The sequence below is a fragment of the Bombus pascuorum genome, chromosome 5 (genome assembly GCF_905332965.1).
Source record: "Bombus pascuorum chromosome 5, iyBomPasc1.1, whole genome shotgun sequence".
Lineage (NCBI taxonomy): Eukaryota > Metazoa > Arthropoda > Insecta > Hymenoptera > Apidae > Bombus > Bombus pascuorum.
In genome coordinates, this window is record NC_083492.1 from 1,055,935 (window position 1) to 1,077,538 (window position 21,604).

General features: G+C 40.4%; 1 protein-coding gene across 2 annotated transcripts; it reads right to left on the bottom strand.

The window, feature by feature from the left end:
- Nucleotides 1–25: 25 nt before the first annotated feature.
- On the bottom strand, nt 26–8,418 carry LOC132906699 (chitin deacetylase 1). 2 transcript variants are annotated; one of them, XM_060959108.1, is made up of 5 exons: nt 7,930–8,418; nt 3,479–3,874; nt 2,735–3,056; nt 2,116–2,415; nt 26–1,591 (listed from the first exon to the last, which is right to left on the bottom strand). In XM_060959108.1, the coding sequence occupies exons 1-5, from the start codon at nt 7,976–7,978 to the stop codon at nt 1,063–1,065; spliced, it is 1,596 nt and encodes a 531-aa protein (XP_060815091.1). In that variant the 5' UTR covers nt 7,979–8,418; the 3' UTR covers nt 26–1,062. The 2 variants fall into 2 exon arrangements, with proteins under 2 accessions (XP_060815091.1, XP_060815090.1); XM_060959107.1 differs by having other exon boundaries at nt 3,479–3,877; nt 7,930–8,412.
- Between the last annotated feature and the right edge of the window lie 13,186 nt (nt 8,419–21,604).

Here is a 21,604-nt window from a genome sequence, read left to right on the forward strand (position 1 = left end):
GGGAAGTGTGAATGAGAGACTCTCGTATTCCGCCGGTTTCTCTTTTATTAAAGATTCCATCGAGAACGTAAAATTGATAATTATCACTTAGCTTTAAAAAATATACATACACGATATTTTATATTTATATATATATATTTATTTATATATATATATAAAAGTTTGGCTAACCCTTTAAAAATAAGGGTGTTCGCCATTTTGCGACAGGGAGTTCTGGCGGTCGCCGAGGGATCATCGATTTTTATTTTCATTTTTCCTGGGGTCAACAGGACAACCGCAGCCCGACCTCCCAGTTAAATCCGTCGTGTCCTCCGTCCATGTGTCAGGGATCCGTCTTTTATTTTTCAGGGACAGGCTGAGACACGCGTTCATATATTACACACGATGATAATAATCCTTGTTTTGTTTTACTTTTCCTTTTTTACTTCGTGTTCGCGTTACGATCGCGTCGTTTCTCCCCAGGTCAGGTTTCGCGGAGGCCAGGGTGAAATCGTCGTGGGTTTGGGAGAGAAATGTGAGAGAAAAGAGAGAAAAAGAATAGTTCGCTGTATCGTCGTTCTTCGTCGCGTTCGTCGTCGCGTTCGTCGTCGCGTTTGTCGTCGCGTTCATCGTCCTGGTCGCTGAATCTCGAGCCGCATAAAAATTATCACAGATCGTTGGTGACGTGATGGACGGTTTTCGTCGACGAACCGATCGGGAGAGCTCGATTTTTATGTTTATCGACAATCACGTCTTAGAGCCCCTTTCTGCTACATCCTCTGTTATTAACTGTTCCTCTAAAAACAGTCTATCGAAAGGCTCGGTTTAACATTTTATACAACTACCCTGTATCGTAACGGAAGTAATCTTCGTGAAAGCCCACCCGACCGTGTTCCCCGATCGAAACGTCGCCGACGATCCCACGTCCACCGTGAAACTCGTGAAGGATAATCGACCAATGGCAGGACGAGAATGAGAGGGTTAGGATCGAAGGAAGATCAAAGGTGAACGCCCAAAACGACAGGCAAGAGGAGAATCAGAGGGTTTGACTTAGACGAGAAGGAGGAACGCGACACTGTGGGCTTAGAAGAACCCGTCACCGGTCGGATCGTTCACCCATGGATAGTTATTCGGGCAACGTACGCAGGTCTGAAGGTTGATGGTCTCTCCAGGAACCTCTTTCGAGGTGAGTTTGCAGGTGTGAGGAACCCAACAAGCGGGAGGTCCGTCCACGATACACTTCTCCTTCCACGGCTCGAAACTCTTTGATTCTGTTATCGTGCGAGGATTCTGGATCCACTGGATCACTTGGGTCATCGTCACGAAGTAAACGTCGTTGTGGTTGGACAAGATCTCGTCGATCCAATAAAGGAACGCGTCCAAGAATTCAGGGTTGTTCTTTAGCCAGGCTGCGTGGAAGTAGAGGCCTAAGGGAGCGCGGTTTTGTTCGTAATGTCGGTCAAAGTTGTGGTTTAGGAAATTGTAGAATTGGTCGCCGGTTAGGATGTTGCTGCACGAGTCTACCATGGCGCAACCTGGAAGGTATTCATCGTTCTGTGGGTCTTCGCGGCGGTCCAACTCGTTCATCACCATCTCCCAGACTGCGTGCGACCTACGCAAAAAAGTTGATGCTCGATAGACGATGGAGGGATTGAATCGAGCCGCTACTATCGTTGGGATTTCAGGTGAAGATGTAGCTGCTTGATTCGAAGTGATACTTTTTACGTAAAAGGGGACACTTTTTACATAAAATATTTTGATATTTTCTTGTTACGAATCCGCTCTTGATATTAGTATAGAACGTACCAAAGATTAGGTTACTCGGACATGTGGATAGGTTGCTACTCTTAATGGAATTTCACTGACAGCAATATATATATATATATATATATATATATATATATATATATGTATTAAATTGAACATTATTTGGTATTAAACATGTCGATATATATGGATATGTTTAAGCTACAAACGCTCTTGATATACAAGATGCATATACCAGATAATTGGATCAATTATCTCGAGCCCCTACTAATACCAGCTTGCGACAGAATTGTATTAGCGTAATCATCGAAGCGCGAAGTTTTTAATCAGATTAAAGTAATTCGCTTTCCTACTTTAAAATTAGGTTACCTCGTTGGACAATGTTGAAGGTTTCCATGGCAACGGTGCGGCATTCTGAAGTACATCGTGTAAGGCCATAGCGGTGGGTTGTTCAAGGCCGCGGTGATGGTGGAATCGTAAAGGAATGCCTGTTCTTCCATCATCGTGAACTGATTGTTTCCACCGACTCTGAGATACGGAGCCCTCACACCGACCACGCTGTTGTCCGTTAAATTAGCGAATTTCTCCGCGATGATCCTCATACCAGCCATTTCTTTAGCCCAGTCGTCCACCGTCGCGTCTGACCAGAAACGTTCGTCGTCGTTGTGACTTGAAACACAAGCGTTTATCCCACGATTAACGCTGACTTTAAGGATCGGCTGCTAAAACAACTTAAACCACTAGAAATTTAACTTCCCTCTCTCGAGCTATATCATCGTCGTTATCTTTACCGCGATTTCATTTCAAAGGTGCATTTTTTAAGATCGAACGATACATAGGTCGTTAAAAATCGAACATTCCACGTATTACGACCAAAGTATAAGCTCGTAGCAAAAGTCGTCGTTGAAGCTGAACGCTCGAGCGAGGTTGAAAAAAGCTCGAGAAGGATAAGAAGAGATTAATTTGTTTTCCACAAGTGTTTGCTTACGAGATAGAGTGAACGGCGATCTCGTGTCCTTTTCTGTGCATTTCCTGGACAGCAGAGTAGTTGGTGTACTTGTGCGAGACGAAGAAGGTGGCCTTGATTTCGCAACCGTTTGGATTCTTGCGTTTTCCGTTGAAGATCTCTTTGTACAGGCCGATATTATTGTTATTGATGGCATCATCGAACGTGATAGTGATCATCTGCGGTACATCCTTGGGAGGTAGATCTCCGGGGATCGTGGTACCGTCCTCGGAACAGAAGCAATCGGGTAGAACGCAGACTGAAGGGTCACAGGGTGGCGCTCTGTTCGGGTCGTTGTCCATATCTGTAATTTTCGCGAACCCGCAATGGCCCCTTTTACTCGAAAATCGTTATTTCAAGTCGCTTTGACTAAGAACGATGAAATTAAGAGCAAAAGAACTCGTCGTCTGTCCCTGTCACGTTCTTCCTTGTTCGTGTCAAAAAGAACGTAAATTATTCACACGTGTCGATAAAATTGAATCTCGTTGATCTTTGTTCGAAATCATTTCGAAAAAGAAAGACGAACAGTCTTTTCGTAAACGAAAGTAGGCTACCCTGATGCGTCGATAAAATCGAATCTCGCTAATTTACGTAGTTTTCACTATGCATTAGGTTTCCAATTTTCACCTTCGGGAGGTGATCGTTAAAAGAACGAACAACGAATAGAATTTCCAGTTATGAAATTTACCAAAACGATCGAACAAAGTTTCTCTATTTCATACTCACCGCAAATATTCTCGTCAGATCCGTCAGCGCAATCCTTTTCCCCGTTACAGAAAAGACCTCTCTCGATGCAAGAGCCATCGCCGCAAGCGAGGAAGCCATCTTGACAGAGCGGTTCCTCGGTGTAAAGCAGGGGTTTCGCTTTTCTTTCTTTGTTCTTCAGTTTGCAGTTGTTCACCGAGTCCTTCCAGTCGCAGGTCTGTTTATCGATATCGAAATACAGTCCCGCGGGACACCTGATGGCCTGGAGACCCGAACTGGTGCACTGAATCACGTCGCGACAGTTGTCACCCTCTCCTGCCACCAATCTGAACCATTCGCCCGCATCCTTGTCCTTGCAGATCTCGCTTTCGAAGCTCTCTTCTTTCTTCTCCTCCTGTCGCTTCACACGATTCGAGCCTTCTAAAATTAAGTGGTTCGTGTCGTCTTTAGGGCAATGTGTATTCTATTTGTATTTGCAAGTTACCGTATTGGTGGAACGATAGTTACGAGGATTCGATGTTAAAAGTACCAGAATAATTACAACGATACATTGCACGTATACGTTACGGTTTATACGTTTGCAAGAGTGTATTTCTAAGAATTTGAATTATTTCTATTTACATTTACATTTATGCATTTACATTTTCACTCCATCGATGCAAACTACATGTATACCGTAGCGATCGATAGTTGACGACTAGTTTCAAGAAGATCGATATCAGCGAACATTTCGTAAGAAATGCAATAGAGATATAATATTATCTTTCATATGCGTGATTCATTGTCAATATGACTTCTTTGCAGATACGATGAATTATTTTAAGTTAAATATAAAATTGTCAGGAATAAAAACGTTTACATAAAACTTCTAAACGACACTCGGATTTCTTCGGTGAAATTTCGAGACGCATACGTATATGTACGATTGCGTAACCGCGAAGATACCTATCAGCGGTGAGATTATGGAAAGTGTGAAATTGACGTCACAATACAACGTTGGCTTATGATTATTTATTCGCCAATTGACGGAATCATCGTCTTTCGTCAGATGGATCAGAGGCAAGCGATTAGCATAAATCATAATTTCCTTTTCTTCTTCTTTCTTTTTTTTTTTTTTCTTTTTAACCATTTTATTGAGCAACCATCAGAGTAAGCTACTACCAATCTTGATTTCTTACGTTTGGTAGAGGCGGAAGTAGAAAATCAATACTATAAATTACATAAGAGTTAGGAACATACGATTTTGCCAATATTTATCTCGCTTATGTAACCCATTTGCGAATGCTGTTTTATAAAATACATCTTTCGTATCTATTTGTATTTGTAGAATCTCTTTTCTAACAGAAATATAATGGGATATAACTCCTTTCACGTCGAGTGCTTTTATATGTTCGTTTAAAAAGGGAAACTGCGAGTGCTTTGGAAATTCACGACGTGTGGCATTGTTTTCGTTTCGAGATGGTTCTTGGTCGAACGAGCGGAAACGCGCTCCGCTCGAGAAAGTGGAAGCAGAAACGGCTGATTTTTAATATACGGGGAAACACGCGTTGCTTTCCTCTATTTGCAGTTTAGGCCCCGCGTTAATTTTATATCAAAGCAACGAACGGAGAAAGCTGTCTCGCGCCTTTCCAACGACATTGTTTTATTAGCGCGTTTTATTAGCGTGTTTTATTAACGATTTTTTTTTATTTTGTTTTTTTTTTTATAATTTGTCCTTATGGACATTTGGTAAAGTGTTATATCTTATTGATGAAAAAAAAAATAAAATAAAAATAAATATAGCATGTGGGTGGCTACCCCCAGCGGAGTGTCAGCTTCGTTTTTTCTAAGTTATATCTTTTATGCTTATTAACGATTTAGCGTTCTTTTCGTGTCCCGAATACATAAAATTCATTAGGTTGATCAACCCTTCCTAGGCGAAATCTTTTTCTTAACAATGATGCAACGTTACGATAACATGGCCTATATACACTACATACACTCAAATTTATATATATATATATATCGTAGTTGAAAAATTCGTACAAATAGGCACAAACGTCCAATTATAGCGATCACGCCTTTGTTCGGTCTAGCTCTCGTAAAAGTTGTTTCGGAGTCCATTGCCCCATTAATTTTGGAAAGGTCAGTCGGTAAAGTATAGCGGCGTGTAATCGGAAAGATGCTAATTCAAGCGGCTATCTTTTCGAGAGAAAGTGGAATCTTTCTCTAGAAGTTGCGCGATGAAGAAAGGCGATTGGTTTTACCAAGTAGGAAGTTCATTAGTGTAAAATAGTATTATCGAAGCAAGAACGGCTAGATGGAAAGTGATTTGGATTTGGAGCGATTGAAAAGAAGAGATTTCAGGGAGAGTTTAAGAATAACGAATTTAACACTGTTTAGATTTAATGTAAAAGGAAGGAGGAACGTTTGAGTATAAAATTAGATTACCGAGGATCGAGATTCTATGTAAAAAGAGGTGATGGAAAGTGAAATTCTCGAGGAATTTTAAAGAGTCGTATGTCAAGTCGCGAAGCAACGAGCCGAAGAAAGTACGAAGTCAGCAGGTTACAGATCCAACGAAGCCTAATCACTGGATCTCCTTGAAAACCGTGAATTCTACAAGTAGATTCAAATTCAACGATCCATCCTATTCTACGGCACGATAACGACCTCTTTCTGGGTGTCATAAACTTTCAAACGTCGATCTATCGTTCTTTCGCTTCCTTCGCCAGCTAATATTATTCCGTAGCCGATTTCAAAGTCGCAGGTTTACCTACGTTCGTAACGTGGACATTCTTGCAAGGAGAATGTACATTAAGCCGTTTACCGAGCTTTTCAAAAACCTTATCGTCTTTAAACTTTCACGCGTGGAAATCGATTAAAAAACCGGCTCGAAGGAAATATCGACGTTCAGAGGTTTGGAAAGATCCACACTAGATTAAAACTCGTTTAAAGTCAAACAAATTGATATATTTAAACTGGTAAATTTCTATCGAATTTATGTTAAAATACCTACAAGATTTAAGAACAACAGCGAGATACGTTACAGACATTTTCGAAACTGCTGACTCTAAAAAGTCATTCAGAATCGAATATACCAACGTTGAAGTAACTACAGGCTTTCCCAAGCATCGAACGATCTACAGTTATTTTCAGAGTTAAAGATCAGCGTTAAAGACCATTTAAACTTAAACATCTGCAAAACCTTTCACAAAGCAAATTATGTGCAGATGCTTTCGAAATGAAAAATCGGTACGAAAGAACCAAACACGGTGAAACGTATCGATATTTGAAATTACAAGAGATACGGATACTTTCGAAAGTCGAAAACTGAGGCTGCGTGAAGCATCGATTAAAATTCTCGATTAAATCGACTAAAAGTCTTAACGTCCAAAATCGCGTAAAATAATATCTGAAAATATTCCGAAGAGTTTTCAAAGAATGCAAAGTTAACAATCACCGTACAGATGCACGGAAAACCAAAGTTTGTCTAAAGAACCAACGCATTAAATGGTTTGAGCCCCGTTGGTCCCGCGGGCTGGTGTCATGTCGGCATCGCGTAGCGCCGCGACAAACGGGGAAAGTTGCGCCCCCCCACCCCGTATATTTTTCAGGGCACGGCAGTGACGTCACCCATCCGGGACCGAGTAGAACCAGAAGCTTTCACGCTCTAATCTCTTATGCAACCTGTCGTCTCTGTCGACCGCCAGAATCGTATTCCGTCCGATTTCCTCCGACCAAACCGCCGATTCTTCGAAAGCGTCCGCTATTTCTGAACGAGGAAAACAGCGCCATAGGGGGCGAAGGAGGGGCAGTGGACACGGCTCACGAACATTGCCGCCTGTCGCCATTTCGAGACTCACGTGCGCTCCTCTTTAAACGGTTCGCCTTAATTTGAAATTTCACGCGATGATTTTCAGTCGACTTTTCCTACCACCGTCTGCTCTAACTTTAGTCCGACGCTTAAGGAAATTGCAGACTAATTTCAAACGACGCTGATTCTATTGTTCGCGTGTAAGTAGCTTGAGAAGCTTATGGCGCAACGGTCGAAAGAATCGAGCAGCTAAAGGACTTCTAACGTGGTGCAACGTGGTCTGTCTCAACGTTTGTTTTATATAGTACGATTACGAAGACCTTCGCTAGTTTGCAAGTAAAAATTGTTACTAAAAAGGCGACGTGTCTTGGTACAATGTCCAGGGAAGAAGGCATTGACTCGTAGAGGGAAGGACAGAGGGTAAAATTCAATTCCATATTGAAAATTCCCGCACGAATTCGAATCACGCCTGCCACCATGTTCCCACTCGCTGCCATATTCTATGACAGACTACCCTCCTACACGATTCTCTCGAACCTCGTCAACGATCCAACGTTAGAATCATCTTTATGGTAACACTAACCGTTCCTTTCATCCGTAATTCGTTCGATCTGTCATGATCGGCACACTGATCTGTTCTGTTCAGGCTGTGAAAGTCACCGAATTCCTTACTCACCGGCGAGAACGATGGCTGCCAGGAACAGCAGCACCAGCGAGGACCTCATCCTCGTCCAACGGAAGGAACGGCGCTTCCGGTTCCCGATGGAGGTTCCTTGACTCACGAGACTCTGACTTATCCACGCGTCCGACTGGCCTGTGTTTCACTCGTGTCGAATTCGACGATCGGTTGATCAGAGGGGGACCGTTTTGGGTATTCGAACGAAGAGCTCGCGAGTTTCCCGGCACCACTTCCGGAAAAGAAGTCGAGATCGAGGAACAGCGCTCGCGGGCGCCCTGAGATCTTTGGCTACTCTCTCAGGTAGATCGAGAACGAGTGTGTTTGCTTCAAGGACGCGGACCTTGAAGGCGTAGGTACCACTAACGGACTGACTGAGGCCCGCCACTCGTCGCGCCTTATATTTCCACCACCACGTTGTACCCTGTTGTGCCCCCTCTTTCCTGCTCTTCGATCGTCGCTGTTCTGCGTCGATCCGACAATCGTTGCCTCGCTCCTGCTCCCCAGGATGCAGTGGCGTAGGAGTGTCTCGACTAGAAGACAACAAGCCTTAACTTAACCCGTGGGTCGTGTGGACGATGCGTTGAATCGCAGGAACGAGGGTAGGTACACTGCCGGACATAGGTGCTACCACGCCTATTGATATTTTATATTTTCTAGGTATTTTCTAGATACTTTATCGTAAATTTCTTACTTTACTCCTATCTCTCGAGATATACGATAATAAATAAAGTAAAATTTTTCTTTATATCTTTATCGGTAGATGCAACGAGTAAAATGTTTTGATGCTTGTAACTGGCGGTACATTTACCGTATAGATTACTTCTCAAGAGTTTGAGAACCTTCTTATCTACAAAGCGACGAATAAAAGGGCAGGATGATTTTGTTCTTGACAAAGAAATTCACGCGCATTTCGTATATTTTTATACGTATAACGCGTTCGATGCTTTTTATATTTCAAGCTAGTCAAAATGACATATAAATAATCGTAAAGTAAACGCTTGAAAGTTTTATCTTTTCGATCTTGCATACGATTCGTTATCAACCGTTTACACGAAATTCATCGAATTACTCAAACTACAAGAACATCGTTCGTATTGTACGAGTCGAAAGTCTCGAAACTGCTTTCGGTTTGATCGTTTTAAATTCACGGTCGCGATTCCCTGTAGCGAATTGCAGCAACTTCGACTCTCGGCATATTCACGAGTTTAACGATCTTGAGCGATAAAATCGCAGGATCGATACGGTGTTTATTGTTTGGAACGTTGTTGTAAAACGGTGTGATTCACGAGTACACCGTTTCGAGTAGAAATAAAATTTCAGTAAAATGCATAGTTCGTAAGATTCAGAGGCTGTTATTTTCGAACGAACGTGTTGTCAAGTAACGGAGATGTTACGAATAGAACACAATGGTAGAAAAATCGGGGCGGTGCAATTTCTGGACTTTTTCGCAACGGAGATTTTTACGTAACAGAGAAAATACAAGTTTTCCGTTGCTTTGGAAACGCGAGTACGCGTGGCACCGCGTCGAAAGTGAAACGAGTTCGGATGCAACTGCACTCATTCAGCCGTAGATGCAACGTGACTGCGATTCCAGGAGCCGTTGCACTCATTTGTCTTCCTAATTCGATCTTGTCGCGGTTACACATCTCAGAAACCAAGTGCCCTGATTCGCTTGCTCGAGCTTCCAACGACCGTTCGAACTCGTTCCCTGAGACTCACCAAGTACCCTTATCTTCAGTATTTCGCAACTTTGTTTGAGAAGTTCTTGAATTATTTCTTCCTTTCGTTCTCAAGTAAAGTTCTTAAATTTAATTTTAATCAACAACTATGTACATATTGCAAAATTATAAATATACTACGACGTTTGAAAGGCTATAAATTACCTACAAGTAGGTCACAGAACTTGAACGCTATCAACTACTTTGAACGAAGATTTAAAAAATCCTGCAGAGAAAGAAAATGCAGAAGGTAAAAAAAAGGAAAGCGAAAATCCTTTTATCTGGTAAACAGAAAGACTATCGGCAAGACGTTTCAAACGTTGTATTCTAAATACCGAAATTCAACCCCGGCTTCTCATCGTGGCGTTGAAATGTCAGATCGAAGCAAGGGCTCGGATGGCATTTTGGGGTAGATGACGAGCCGCCTGGTTAGGAAGTCTGCACACGCGTCTATTGCACCATCGTCGTCCGTCTCTTGGAATCGCGACGCGGGCCGGCACGTAAATGCCAACGATCTCGAATCTTTCGACCGTTGCGCCGCGCCAGCAGGTTGCCAGGCAAATCGATGGCTCGCGACCAGAGATGGTCGCGAACCCAGCCACATGGAATGTACCCTTTGCTTGGTGAAGGATTTCGTTCGCGCGAGAACGATTTAATAAACGTGCGTCCTCTTCTTCTCTCTCGCAATTGTTATCCAAATCGAACATGCTATAATTTGATGTTTCGTGTGACGAACGATGAATGGAGTTGATCCTTACGTTGTCTCGTTGGGTCTGCAATTAGGCGAACGTAAATTATGGTAACTGTGAGATCGAGGATTGATTTGTGACATCGTTGATAGAATTGTTAGCGTGATTGCCAGGTTGGTGAGAAAGAACGAGAATCCTATGAGTGTTGTTTGATAGCCATCGAATCTGTGACAGTGTTTGGACACATTATTTATTATTAATACTTGGACGATTAATGAAATTCGTGCAGCTGATGATTCCGTATATCGATAAATCCCTGATTTGAAATGCAGCAATAATTTCATTTAATTACCTTTGCCAAATATAATTAAGCACGGTATGCTAATAACGATAAGGAAAGTAATAAGATTGCTGGGCAGTATATCAATCGTCAGTTGCTGGTTCTTTCGTTCGAATAAAAACACTATGGTCGGTAGTAATATATAGGTTTTTGCGCGCAGAGGAAGATGAAAATCGTGAACGTTTCATCCACGCGTCATAGCGAACGTGACTTTTCTCAAAGATTAACGAATACATTTCGTAGGTCGGACACAAGTCCGAAAAAAGTGAAATCGTCTATGTCACGTTTTTGCTTGGCTCACATTGGCACATCGGTTCTGCGAACAACCACGTCACGGACTTGTGTATTGGTATCGAAATCTCATTGTGAAACGACGGTGAACCGGCTCTGGCCGGCGTTTATCGTTAAATTCAGCTACAGGAATTTGCCCTTTTCCGAGGCGGAGAAGAAACATAAACGACGTCGTCGAGAAACCAAGTGTGCGTGCTTAACGATTCTATTATTCGATTATTCGGATGCTACTCATCCTGCTATGACCTGGTATCACCCAAGCATTTCTCCTTGAAAAAAGCACGAAGAAGAAAAAGAAGAAGTGGCGGTCGAGGAATCTTCGAGCTAAAGGGAAACGCTGAATATGTAACGATGTTTGGAATGTTTATTTGAAAAATTCATTGGAAATTTCTTTTAGTCTTTTGATTGATGTAGGAGAGTTACGAGAGTTGGATAATCGTGTGATCTTCAAAGCGAGGTGAACAACCAAACAAATCGATTTCTAGATGATGATCGTTATGCATGCATTGGATCGATCTTCCTCGTTTTCGATCGTAAGACGTATAGATCTCGCAAAGCGATGGTGATTCAAATTGGTAGACAGCAAGGAGGAAGTGCACGTCTTCTACTTGGGTTCGTCTCAATGATTCGCGTGATTGAAAGCTAGCTTGGTATTCTCAGTGTCGCGGGATGCATTTAGAAAGCGATGAAAAACAGCGATCTGCATTATGAGTCACGAAACGTATCGCACGTTCTTCCGAATCGAAGATTTTGTCTCACAATTTGAAGAACGATCGATTTAACTTTGTAAGCCTAATTCGCTTCGTTCGCGTATCTTAAGGCGGGTGAAAATAACTGTTCTATTACGTACACACTGTCGTTTACGAGTCTTCAGGCATCTTACTTTTTTAATAATACTTCGATATTTCATGCAAATTACGATCAGCTACTCTCGTTTCCATTTAACGCGTCAAGTCGATGGTCCATCGTGTGTTTTTACGATCGCGCAAATTTTTCTATTTTTAAAGCAAACGTCGCGTTATGCTTTTCTAACCGGAGTATTTTTCCATCTGACGTTCCACCAAACGAAACCACTGAACTTTGTTTTAATTTCTCACGCATGAACCATAGATGAACGAACGTGTCGTTATCAAACTGCCCATCAAAACTTCAAAGTTCACGGATAAATGTGCGATCCCTCGAAAAGCGAAAGGTAGCCAGACGCCACGAAATCGAAGCTCCCCGATTAGCGTAACAAATTACATAATCGTCGTTTCTTTCGCGTCGATCACGAGATCACGACGAATTAACCTATTCGTTAAAAAAGAAAGAAAAAAAGAAGTAAAAAAAGAGCAGCGGATTATAGCGCTTTGTCCTTCGAGGCGAAAGACTTTTATTTTTATCGCGTGACAAGGATTCCTTCGGTAGGGAAGAAAATCGAAGAAGGAAACAAGGTCCGTTATCCTTCGAGTGGCATCTATTTAAAGGAATGATCGCGTGGAATGCCAATGATCGTTTCCTCGCTGTTCGAAAAAAGCGCACACCTGCGAAAACATTACCATGCTTTGAAACCCGTGCCTCGGCAACGAAATTCTGTTTGATGATCGGTTAATTTGCTAAACCACAGCCGTTGACGCGTCGATCGCGCGATAAATGCATCATGGGGCTGTTCGATGGCGCATGCTGCGTCAGAATATAAATTTAATGGCTCAAGACTTTGAGGAGCTGAAACGATCGAGAGTTTCCTACGAACGAATTTTAACGCTAGAATTACCAGATTAGTTACAACGCGACCGATTTCAGGTTTCTGCATTGGAAATTACTAAAAACGTGTGGGAACTTTTGCCAAAATTAATTTATCAAATTCTCTTTTTATCTTCTAATCGTTTCAACGACTAGTTTGCCTTGGATATTTTGCACATCACAGGATCTCTGTGCATTCTCCTACTTTTCGTACATTTCTCACAAACGAACAAACATTCGTAGTTTAAATGTTACATCTTCAAATTCTTAATTCTATCTTGAAAACCATCGAGCCAGAAAATTTTGTTTTTGAATCGTCGCTCGATTCCACGATGGTTCGTAACACGATCGATTACGTTCTTATATTCTCAAGGGCTGGCATCGTTTGCTATATTTCCCTGCGAAAAATCTATTTTACCATTAACATTAAGATTAAGTAACGTTAAAACGAGACGTTCGAAGGCAAATGAATTTTAATGCAAAGTTTTAATGCTGCGTTTTAACGAAGATGATAATTGTGGATTATTCAATTAGATTTTAAGATAAATTTTCCTCAAAGACGGTAAGTTGTAAATGTGAAACATCGAGACTTTCTTATGAACGCACTTGACGACATCTAATGCAATTTAACGAAGGTTTTGTTATGACGTCCGCCGTGTCGTTTAATTGGAACGAGATCAGCGGTTCGTTTCTATCGGCTCTTACATTCTTGCGCATAATTTACGATCTTGTTTATTACATGAATAAACAACTACTGCTTTCATATTGAAATTACCGAATCCACAGAGTTTCAATTAAAAGTCTGCACTCGAGAGACTCGCGATTAATTGGAATATCGTCTGAGAAAAGTTTGACATTGAAATATCGAAGGCTCGAAAGGTCCACGCGATAATTTCCAGAGATACGTTGTTTTTAATTCTTTTCTTAAATTACAATTTCATTTCCCAAGCTGTAGCTTATGCGCGATTCTCTTTACTTAGAAATTCATTTTATTTGTTTCGTAGAATTTTCGCTTTCAAAGTTGTAACATATTTAATAACACCGTTCTCCTCCGGTTAAAATGTCCTATTTAGCATTTTTTTCATCTCCGCGCTACGATCCTTCGCGTTTTAAATTAAATTAAGAGCAGAAGAAAGAGACGACGCGAAGATAAAATAAGAAAAAGAACTTCAGATTTCCTCGGCTTCGAAATGGCAGAGGGAATGTTTTTTAATTAAAGAGGGCAGGACGCCTATTAATATGGATATTTTCTACGCTTAATTTCCTCCATTAAATTATCCACTTCCATAAAACAGAGGCTACTTCCTTGAATAAGATTCACATAATTATCCTGGCGAATTATTCAAAATACTTTCCCATTTCCGTAACGAAGAACAAAAGGGAGAAACGAGTAACAATGGCGATTAGTCGGAGACAAGATCAAAGACGCGCTCGATCACGATCAGCGATTCTCTCGGATGATCTTTGAGGTCGGTACGTGAAACCATCTCGATCGTTATCAGGGTACGAGGCACGATTCCATTGGAAATCGTGCGGCCCTGGCGTGACATATGCCGCGACGGTGAAAGGAAAAGAAGAAGAGGCAACCGCGACGATATCAGCTGAAGCCTTCGAGGCTGGCTCGAGCTTTCTCTGCCCGCGGCCAAAGCGAGCGTAAGCCTCGTCGTGTCTGGAACGTTAGACACCAGGCTCCATCTAGTACGATCTGCTGGATCTTCTATGTCGTGATCCATGATCCATGATTCGGATTTAACGATCGAGTTAAAATCCTTTCGTCGAAAGATCGACTAACAATAAATTAAGTACATAAAAGATATAACTTAGAAAAAACGAAGCTGGCACCCCGCTGGGGGTAGCCACCCACATGCTATATTTATTTTTATTTTATATTTTTTTTTTCTCTTCACCAATAAGATATAACACTTTGCCAAATGTCCATAAGGACAAATTGTAAAATAACCAAAATAAAATAAAAAAAAAAAAAATAAATTAAGTATTCGTTCCAGCAGAAATGTTAATTATAATCTCGGTATAATCTCTTTTATAATTGTAAAAAGAAGTTTATAAGCTCGTTCGATTTCTAGTTTTACAAAATTATCGGATTCGAATTTTGTAGTCAAAAATATTTGTCTCCTTCTCGAACGTATTGCTCGCGTGATCGATTCGTAAGCCATGACCCGAATTTTACAAGTACAAGTAAATATGTTTGGAAAGAAATTGAACATTAAATATAAAACTTTAATTCCGTTTCAAAAAGCAGCAAATTAATTGGCTCGTTTAATACCTACGATATTTATTTCTTTAGCATTTATCAAAAGTTTCTTTTTCTTTCCACGCGATAAACCTTCGTAAACGCCCCATTCCCAATTCAGTTTTAAATTACTTCCAAATAAAAATCATTTCTCCGATACCTCTAAAAGTTTCTTACCGATCTAAATTATACCCTAAGTTTTACAAATCGCAACATCCGAGGGACCGTCGATTAGAATCATCGATTAAAGCCGTTCGGATAATAGCAACGTTCGCGGAGAGCTTATCGGCGAGAAAGCAAGGGGAAAACAAACCCTCTGGCTCGTTAATTCGCCTTTTGTAATTCAGTTCGACGTGGCCAGCGTTTATTGGTGCGACACTGAAATCCAGGGATTCTGCGGCAACGATTCGAAGAGAAAAATCGAACCAGCCTCTTTTCCTTCGTTCCCACCCCTCGGTGAAAGAGCTACGTATAGACAGTCGGAGCTATCTGTTGCATCTCCAGGACTTGACCCCACTCGTCCTTGGCCGAATGGTCCTGGAATCACCCTCGAACCACCCCTTTGCTGCACGTGTGTCTCTAATAGCGCCCCTGGCAAGCAGCGACCATTTTATTTGCTATGGTGTACGCGCTGCTTCAGTACAATTAAGCCTTTTAGATTAATTTCTAAAATGGAAATTAATCTGAATTAATTAAAGTTTAAAGTAAAATAGGCGAACGATATTTACGATGGCGCTGGTTTACGAGCTTCGCGAAGAGCCGCAGTCCGTTTAATGAAAGAGTTGTTAACTGACGTGGAAGCTGTTCGTTTTAGATTTTTGCTACGTTGATTGTAATTTAAAAGATCGACGGAAATTGGAGATTTTTGTGCTAAATAATCAATAAATCGTGGACACTTAGAACAATAAGCAGAAAGTGCTCTTATTTCTGAAACAATTCTGCGCAAATAATTATGGTCGGTAATATTTCGCACGACGAGCACTGATTCGAGCGGATTTGAGAAATTCTTCAGAATGTGAAACGATATTTTGACGTAACATCTCCTCGAATTAATCCCCTGTCAAATTACGAGATATCAATTAAAAATCGAGACTGCTTCCCTAGAGAAATTCATAGAGTAGCTGCGACACGGAGAAAGATGAGAATCCTCTGGTCGAGATTGGAAAGCTAATTTTAGCATCGTTCTATGAATCTTTAATTCTCATGCGCGCTTCCTTGGCACGATGAATATTTCTCGACGAGGCAACCTGAGCTATTACCATTGAATTTCGTTTGGGCGCTGAAAAAGGACAGAATGGTCCGCAGACGAGACGGAATTTTAATCGACACTTTGTCTGATAGTAGCGGTGAAACGTTTAAACAGAGCATATTCGCGTTACTTGAAGTATACCAACGTTATACTGAATTTGTATAGCTCGGAATATTTATGGCTTTTTGGAACGTTGGAAACGTTGATCGATCGTTGCGTCGAACCCGTGCATTTGCGTGTAAATCGAAAAGATTTCTGACATTTGATAAATTTAAACGAGCATATTTATTCAGCTTGAATTATTAACTTCAATTAAGCTTCATCGATTAATAAATAATTAGTTAGAGCGCAATATCAAAGTACGAAGGTTAAATAATATATTACAAAGGTAGATTCATTTAAAACGATAGATGCTCGAAATGACTAGAAGTTTGTAGGTAAGCCAATACCTGGGCAAATAAATGGGACAAGTTACCTGAAATTCGACAAACGGGACGCATTAGTCGATAACGCTGCGGAACAATGCGGTGGAAGCTACACGTAGCTTCTTCCTTTTGCATAATACGCTTATCGTAGAAAATTGAGAAAAAGATGAACAATTAACGAGTAAAAATACGAAACGAGAATTTTTTCTTACAGAAATATCGCAGAAATATTTCGAGGATAGATCCAGCTACGAGACACTCGTCTCGACTCGGCAAACCTTTATCTCGTCAAGGATAACGAGCTTCGCCGCTTAAAGTAAGTACAATCGATGCAGAGAACGAAGAAAATCGACATCTCGACAATGGTATTACCTCGAACGCGTAAGAAAACGACTAAATATAGAATTTAACGTTACAACCCAGCAGTACGATTCAATACAACAGCTGAATACAGCTACTTTCACAAGGGTGTTATTCCTATTTTCTTCCTTGCACACAATCGCAAGTTCTTGTCCCCTTTTCCTCGTACGATTCATAACTCGTTTCCTACGCAATCTTGTCGCGTTTCGTATCTTCTACACGTACAATCATCAACCGATTCGATTCAATACATACGTCGTGGAAATATAATATATTGCTGAAAATACCTTCTTGACGTTGGATATTACATGTACAGGGTTTTACATGTTTTCTATTCGTCTTACTAATGATTAAATAATACGATTAATACGATATATTAAATAATATTAATGTAAAGTGACGAGAATTAAAATTATGAAATTGAAATTATGCGACTATGATAAGTAAGATTTTATCAAAATTATATCACTTGCACATTTTTACTAATTAGGTTTTCTAGTTAGTAGTAATAGTAACAGGTTAGTAATCAGGTTTAATTTCGTTGAAGTGATCGCCACTTCTAAGAAAACTCTACATCTGGTCTTCGGTTTTCTCAAGCGCTAAGGTCATCGATAGCGCATAGACAAAAGAATGCGTCGATGACAGACTAGACAGACTAGCGTGAGGATCTGGACCAGCTTACATTGTATTCCACACTTTGTACTTTAATATTCACAATATATATACTTACAATACCTTACAATTTACCCACGCGTTTCTTTAATTCCACATACACCTAATAATCTTAACAAATTTTAATGTTAAGAATAATTTAATTAAAATTCGTCGGTAATTCGTAAAGATAGAAGCTGTGAAGTTATTGCCAACTATGTTGGACTAACCACCAATATATGTATCGGAATACTAACCTATATATGGGAATATACGTTATAGTTGGTGTGTTGCTAATTAATCATATCGAAAGTAATAGCCAATATATCAACTATAATACATGTTCCCATACATAGTTTAAAATCGATCATCGAACCACGCGGAATCCCAACATGCCCACCTTTCTCGAGGAATTTTTCGATAAAAGTCGAGCGATTTAAACTCAAAATCCATAACACATAAAAGATATAACTTAGAAGAAACGAAGCTGGCACTCCGCTGGGGGTAGCCACCCACATGCTATATTTATTTTTTATTTTATTTTTTTTTTCTTCACCAACAAGATATAACACTTTACCAAATGTCTACAAGGACAAATTGTAAAATAACCAAAATAAAATAAAAAAAAAAAAAAAAGAAATCCATAACCGCGACCATTCGAACTTGCTAGGAGAATCGAAGGAAGAGACAACGACGAACCGCGATCGAGAAAAAAAGCTTCGAATTATGCGATCGACGTGTCGTAAAGCTCCAGGAGCCGACCTTGTCGTGGTAAATTGAATTTTATCGCAAGTTGTCGCCACGGACCTAAAAATTTTCCGGAAGAGTTTCAAGGTCGCTAAAGTAATCCTTCAAGGGACGAGCTTTGAAAATCGCTTACATTACATTGCAGTATTAATCAGAATCGATCTACGTGGAACCAGCTTTTAATCAGAGATCTCGGAATAAAAAGAATGAATCGAGCGAGGTCGAACATTTTTATAGCATAAAAGGATGCTTTTTGTAATTTCTAACACATCGATTGTTTTACAAAGCCTTGGAGGATAATTTTTGCAATTTAGGTTACTATTACACTCGAAACAAAAATTCTTCTACGATAGTCAGAATAATTTAATAACCGAAGGCAGACCAAACGTTAATTGCGTATCACGTGAGAATTATACAATTGCAAGTGAGAGCAATGAATTATTTTTATCTGACGATAATTTATCATCGCATTGATTAAAACAAATTCAGAGTTGTAACATATGAAATGCGATCTAAATTCTATTCTTATCGATATCAGTTTTACAAGATAACCCTGAACGCGCCTTCTGTATTATGTTTCGCGATTTAAGAATGGCAGAAAGACCAAACGTTAATTTCATATCACGCGAGATTTACGTGTTCAGAGTCAGAAGAATAAAAAGCCACGTTTGTCTTACAGAAATTTATCTTCGGGTTAATTTAAATAATCTGGCAATTTATAACTCGTTAATATAATTTAAATTCCCCTCTTAAACAACACGAGTGAATAAAGTTTCGATTTTCGTCGCACGTGCCTGCAAAGCAACAGCCTCTCGCGTTTGCCAATGTAATCGTTGCTGGTATCGGTGTTTCCACGTGGAGAACGCCAAAGCGAGGAGTCACGCGAGCAGAACGAGTACCCGTAAACCGTCACGTGAGAATTCTCGACGACGTCGGTACCGAAATACGTAGAATCGACGGACAACTTTTGTCGGATATTCCTCTGGCGTTATTATATTCGAGAGAAAAATCTCGTGGAAAGACACCGTGACCGCCTATCTCTCTAGAAAAATTTCTCGTAGAATAAAGATATATATTTATAGTTTGTATGCGGCTGCACGAGAGGCCTAATCTAAACGGATGTGCGAAGGATTCTGTCTTCGAGGCTGTCTTTCTTGCCATGGATAATAAGGACGTTCATTTTTAGACGTTTAACAGCACGAAAGAAAATTCTGATTTTTATTTTATAGCCGATCGCGTGACAAATCGTTCGTGAGTTACTTAGCTGGAAAAGTAAATGAACAGGGGCTGATTATAGTGATTTCTACGCTATATAGGGTAAGGAAGTTATGTATAAGCGAGCGTGAGGTGATTCTTCGTAAAAAGATGTAGAGATATAGAAATTCCTTCGTTAGACGCTTCGTTCTCGAGAAAATCGATTTCCACAATTTGCCGAGCATACTTGAACCGAATAAATCAAAAATGTGAAATAAAATTTGCCGTTGAAGGTTTCGCTTCGTTCTCCTAAAAATAGAATTTCCACGTGTTTGTTAAGACTTGGCCTAGTATTTTCTTCTACATTTTGCAACTTACTGTCACGCGTAGAATAACATCCTGTCGATTGTTTCTCCTGTCTGGTACAGAATTTTCCACGTCCAAGTACACTCGACAATTCGTCAAACTCGCTTTTTTTTCGAAAAGGAAGCCTCATCAATTTTATTCCATATTTTCTTCTCGTTTCTTCATAAGCGATCGCCTTTACATAATTTTCGATCGCACTCTGTATATTATAAATACTTGCACAATTTATATCGAACGAATTTTTTAACGAAATTGGAAATTTTGGTATTTGGTCGAATATGAAACGTTATGAAATCGAACGAAATAGAATGATACGACAAATTACTATTAATAGGGAATTGTTCGAAGCGTGCCTATAATATCAAGGGGCGAATTTTCGTGAAATGCAACTCATCGCCAAAAAAGCGAAGCGATGCAAAGCGACGCATCAGCGTTTTGCGTTTGTACGATAACGTTTAGTACCTGTGCTTCGTGACGTTTATCATTTGTTGCATTTCTCTTGGTGTGATGACAACGACAAGTATGGGGCGACAAGGGATTGATTTGTGATAAGGATATTTGCGGAAGATATTAATAAACTGACACAATTAATAAACTCTATTTATATATAATATTTTTGGAGGAATTTCAATGATGTTTAAGTGGAAATAAAATTTTGCACAAGTTCCCTGTTACGTACGTGTACTTTATCCTTGAAATTACTTCGAAGAGCAGCCAGAAGCTATTCCATTTAAAGTTCCTATAACTTTTGCTGTTTCAGAATTGCAAATTATCTTGAGAAAGTACAAAACGCAAATCATCTTTGCCCTTTGGAACTAATATACTAAATCTCCACACGATCTCGATACGATTGGCAAATAAATGATTAAAGAAGGAAACGATCCCCTTCTGAACGTACAATATTAAGTCTATATTGATCTATACATGCGCAGTATTAGTCCCAATTATTATTCCAGTCAATGATACGTTGAACTTTATACCATCCAGGATCTTCACCTTCCTCGTCTTAAGAAACCCTCTTGATAAAACCAATAAAGTCGACTAATCTATCCAAACACTCTTCTGCCCTATCTTCGTCGTCCGATCTCTCCAAATCCACAAAATCCAAGCCAAGCAATTCCTCATTATCCAGAATTTCATTCCCCGTAATTCATATTCTTTCCACATATGTAGGAAATCGTTGTAGCCAGCATAAAGCATCGACAACTAAACGTTCCACGATGATCCTAGCCACAAGTCCATGACGTGACAGCAAATTTCGAAGAATCCCACAGGATCTAGCTAATTCACCCCAAGTCAAACACATCGATTCTCCGACCCCTAATCACGTATCAAACTTGGACAATCCCCGAAAATGAAGATCAACGCCCAGAAAATGAACAGCCGGAGGGATGTCTATTCGCGCGAATATCAATCCATCGACTGATTCGACCCGTTTATATTCCCGTTTCTTTCGATTTTTTGAAACGTACCGCGTACCAGATTTTATATTTTCCGGCTTTCGCGATTTTCAGGACGATCCGGCGCAAGTTCGTCAAGAAGAAAGCAGCTAGTTTTGCCTGCACACACGGCCTAGCCTGAACGGGTTGGGCATATCGATCTCGAGAGAGGCAAAGATCGTCCTGCATGAAGCTTTCTGGCGGTCGAGTGGGGTGTCAGGGGCGTACCA

Excerpts from the sequence above, each read along its gene's own strand:
- LOC132906699 (XM_060959107.1), bottom strand. The coding sequence starts at position 7,978 with ATGAGGTCCTCGCTGGTGCTGCTGTTCCTGGCAGCCATCGTTCTCGCC. Across the intron at positions 3,057-3,478 it reads ATCTGACGAGAATATTTGCG|ATATGGACAACGACCCGAAC; the intron begins GTGAGTATGAAA and ends CGAAAATTACAG. Across the intron at positions 1,592-2,115 it reads CTTCAACATTGTCCAACGAG|GTCGCACGCAGTCTGGGAGA; the intron begins GTAACCTAATTT and ends TTTTTTGCGTAG.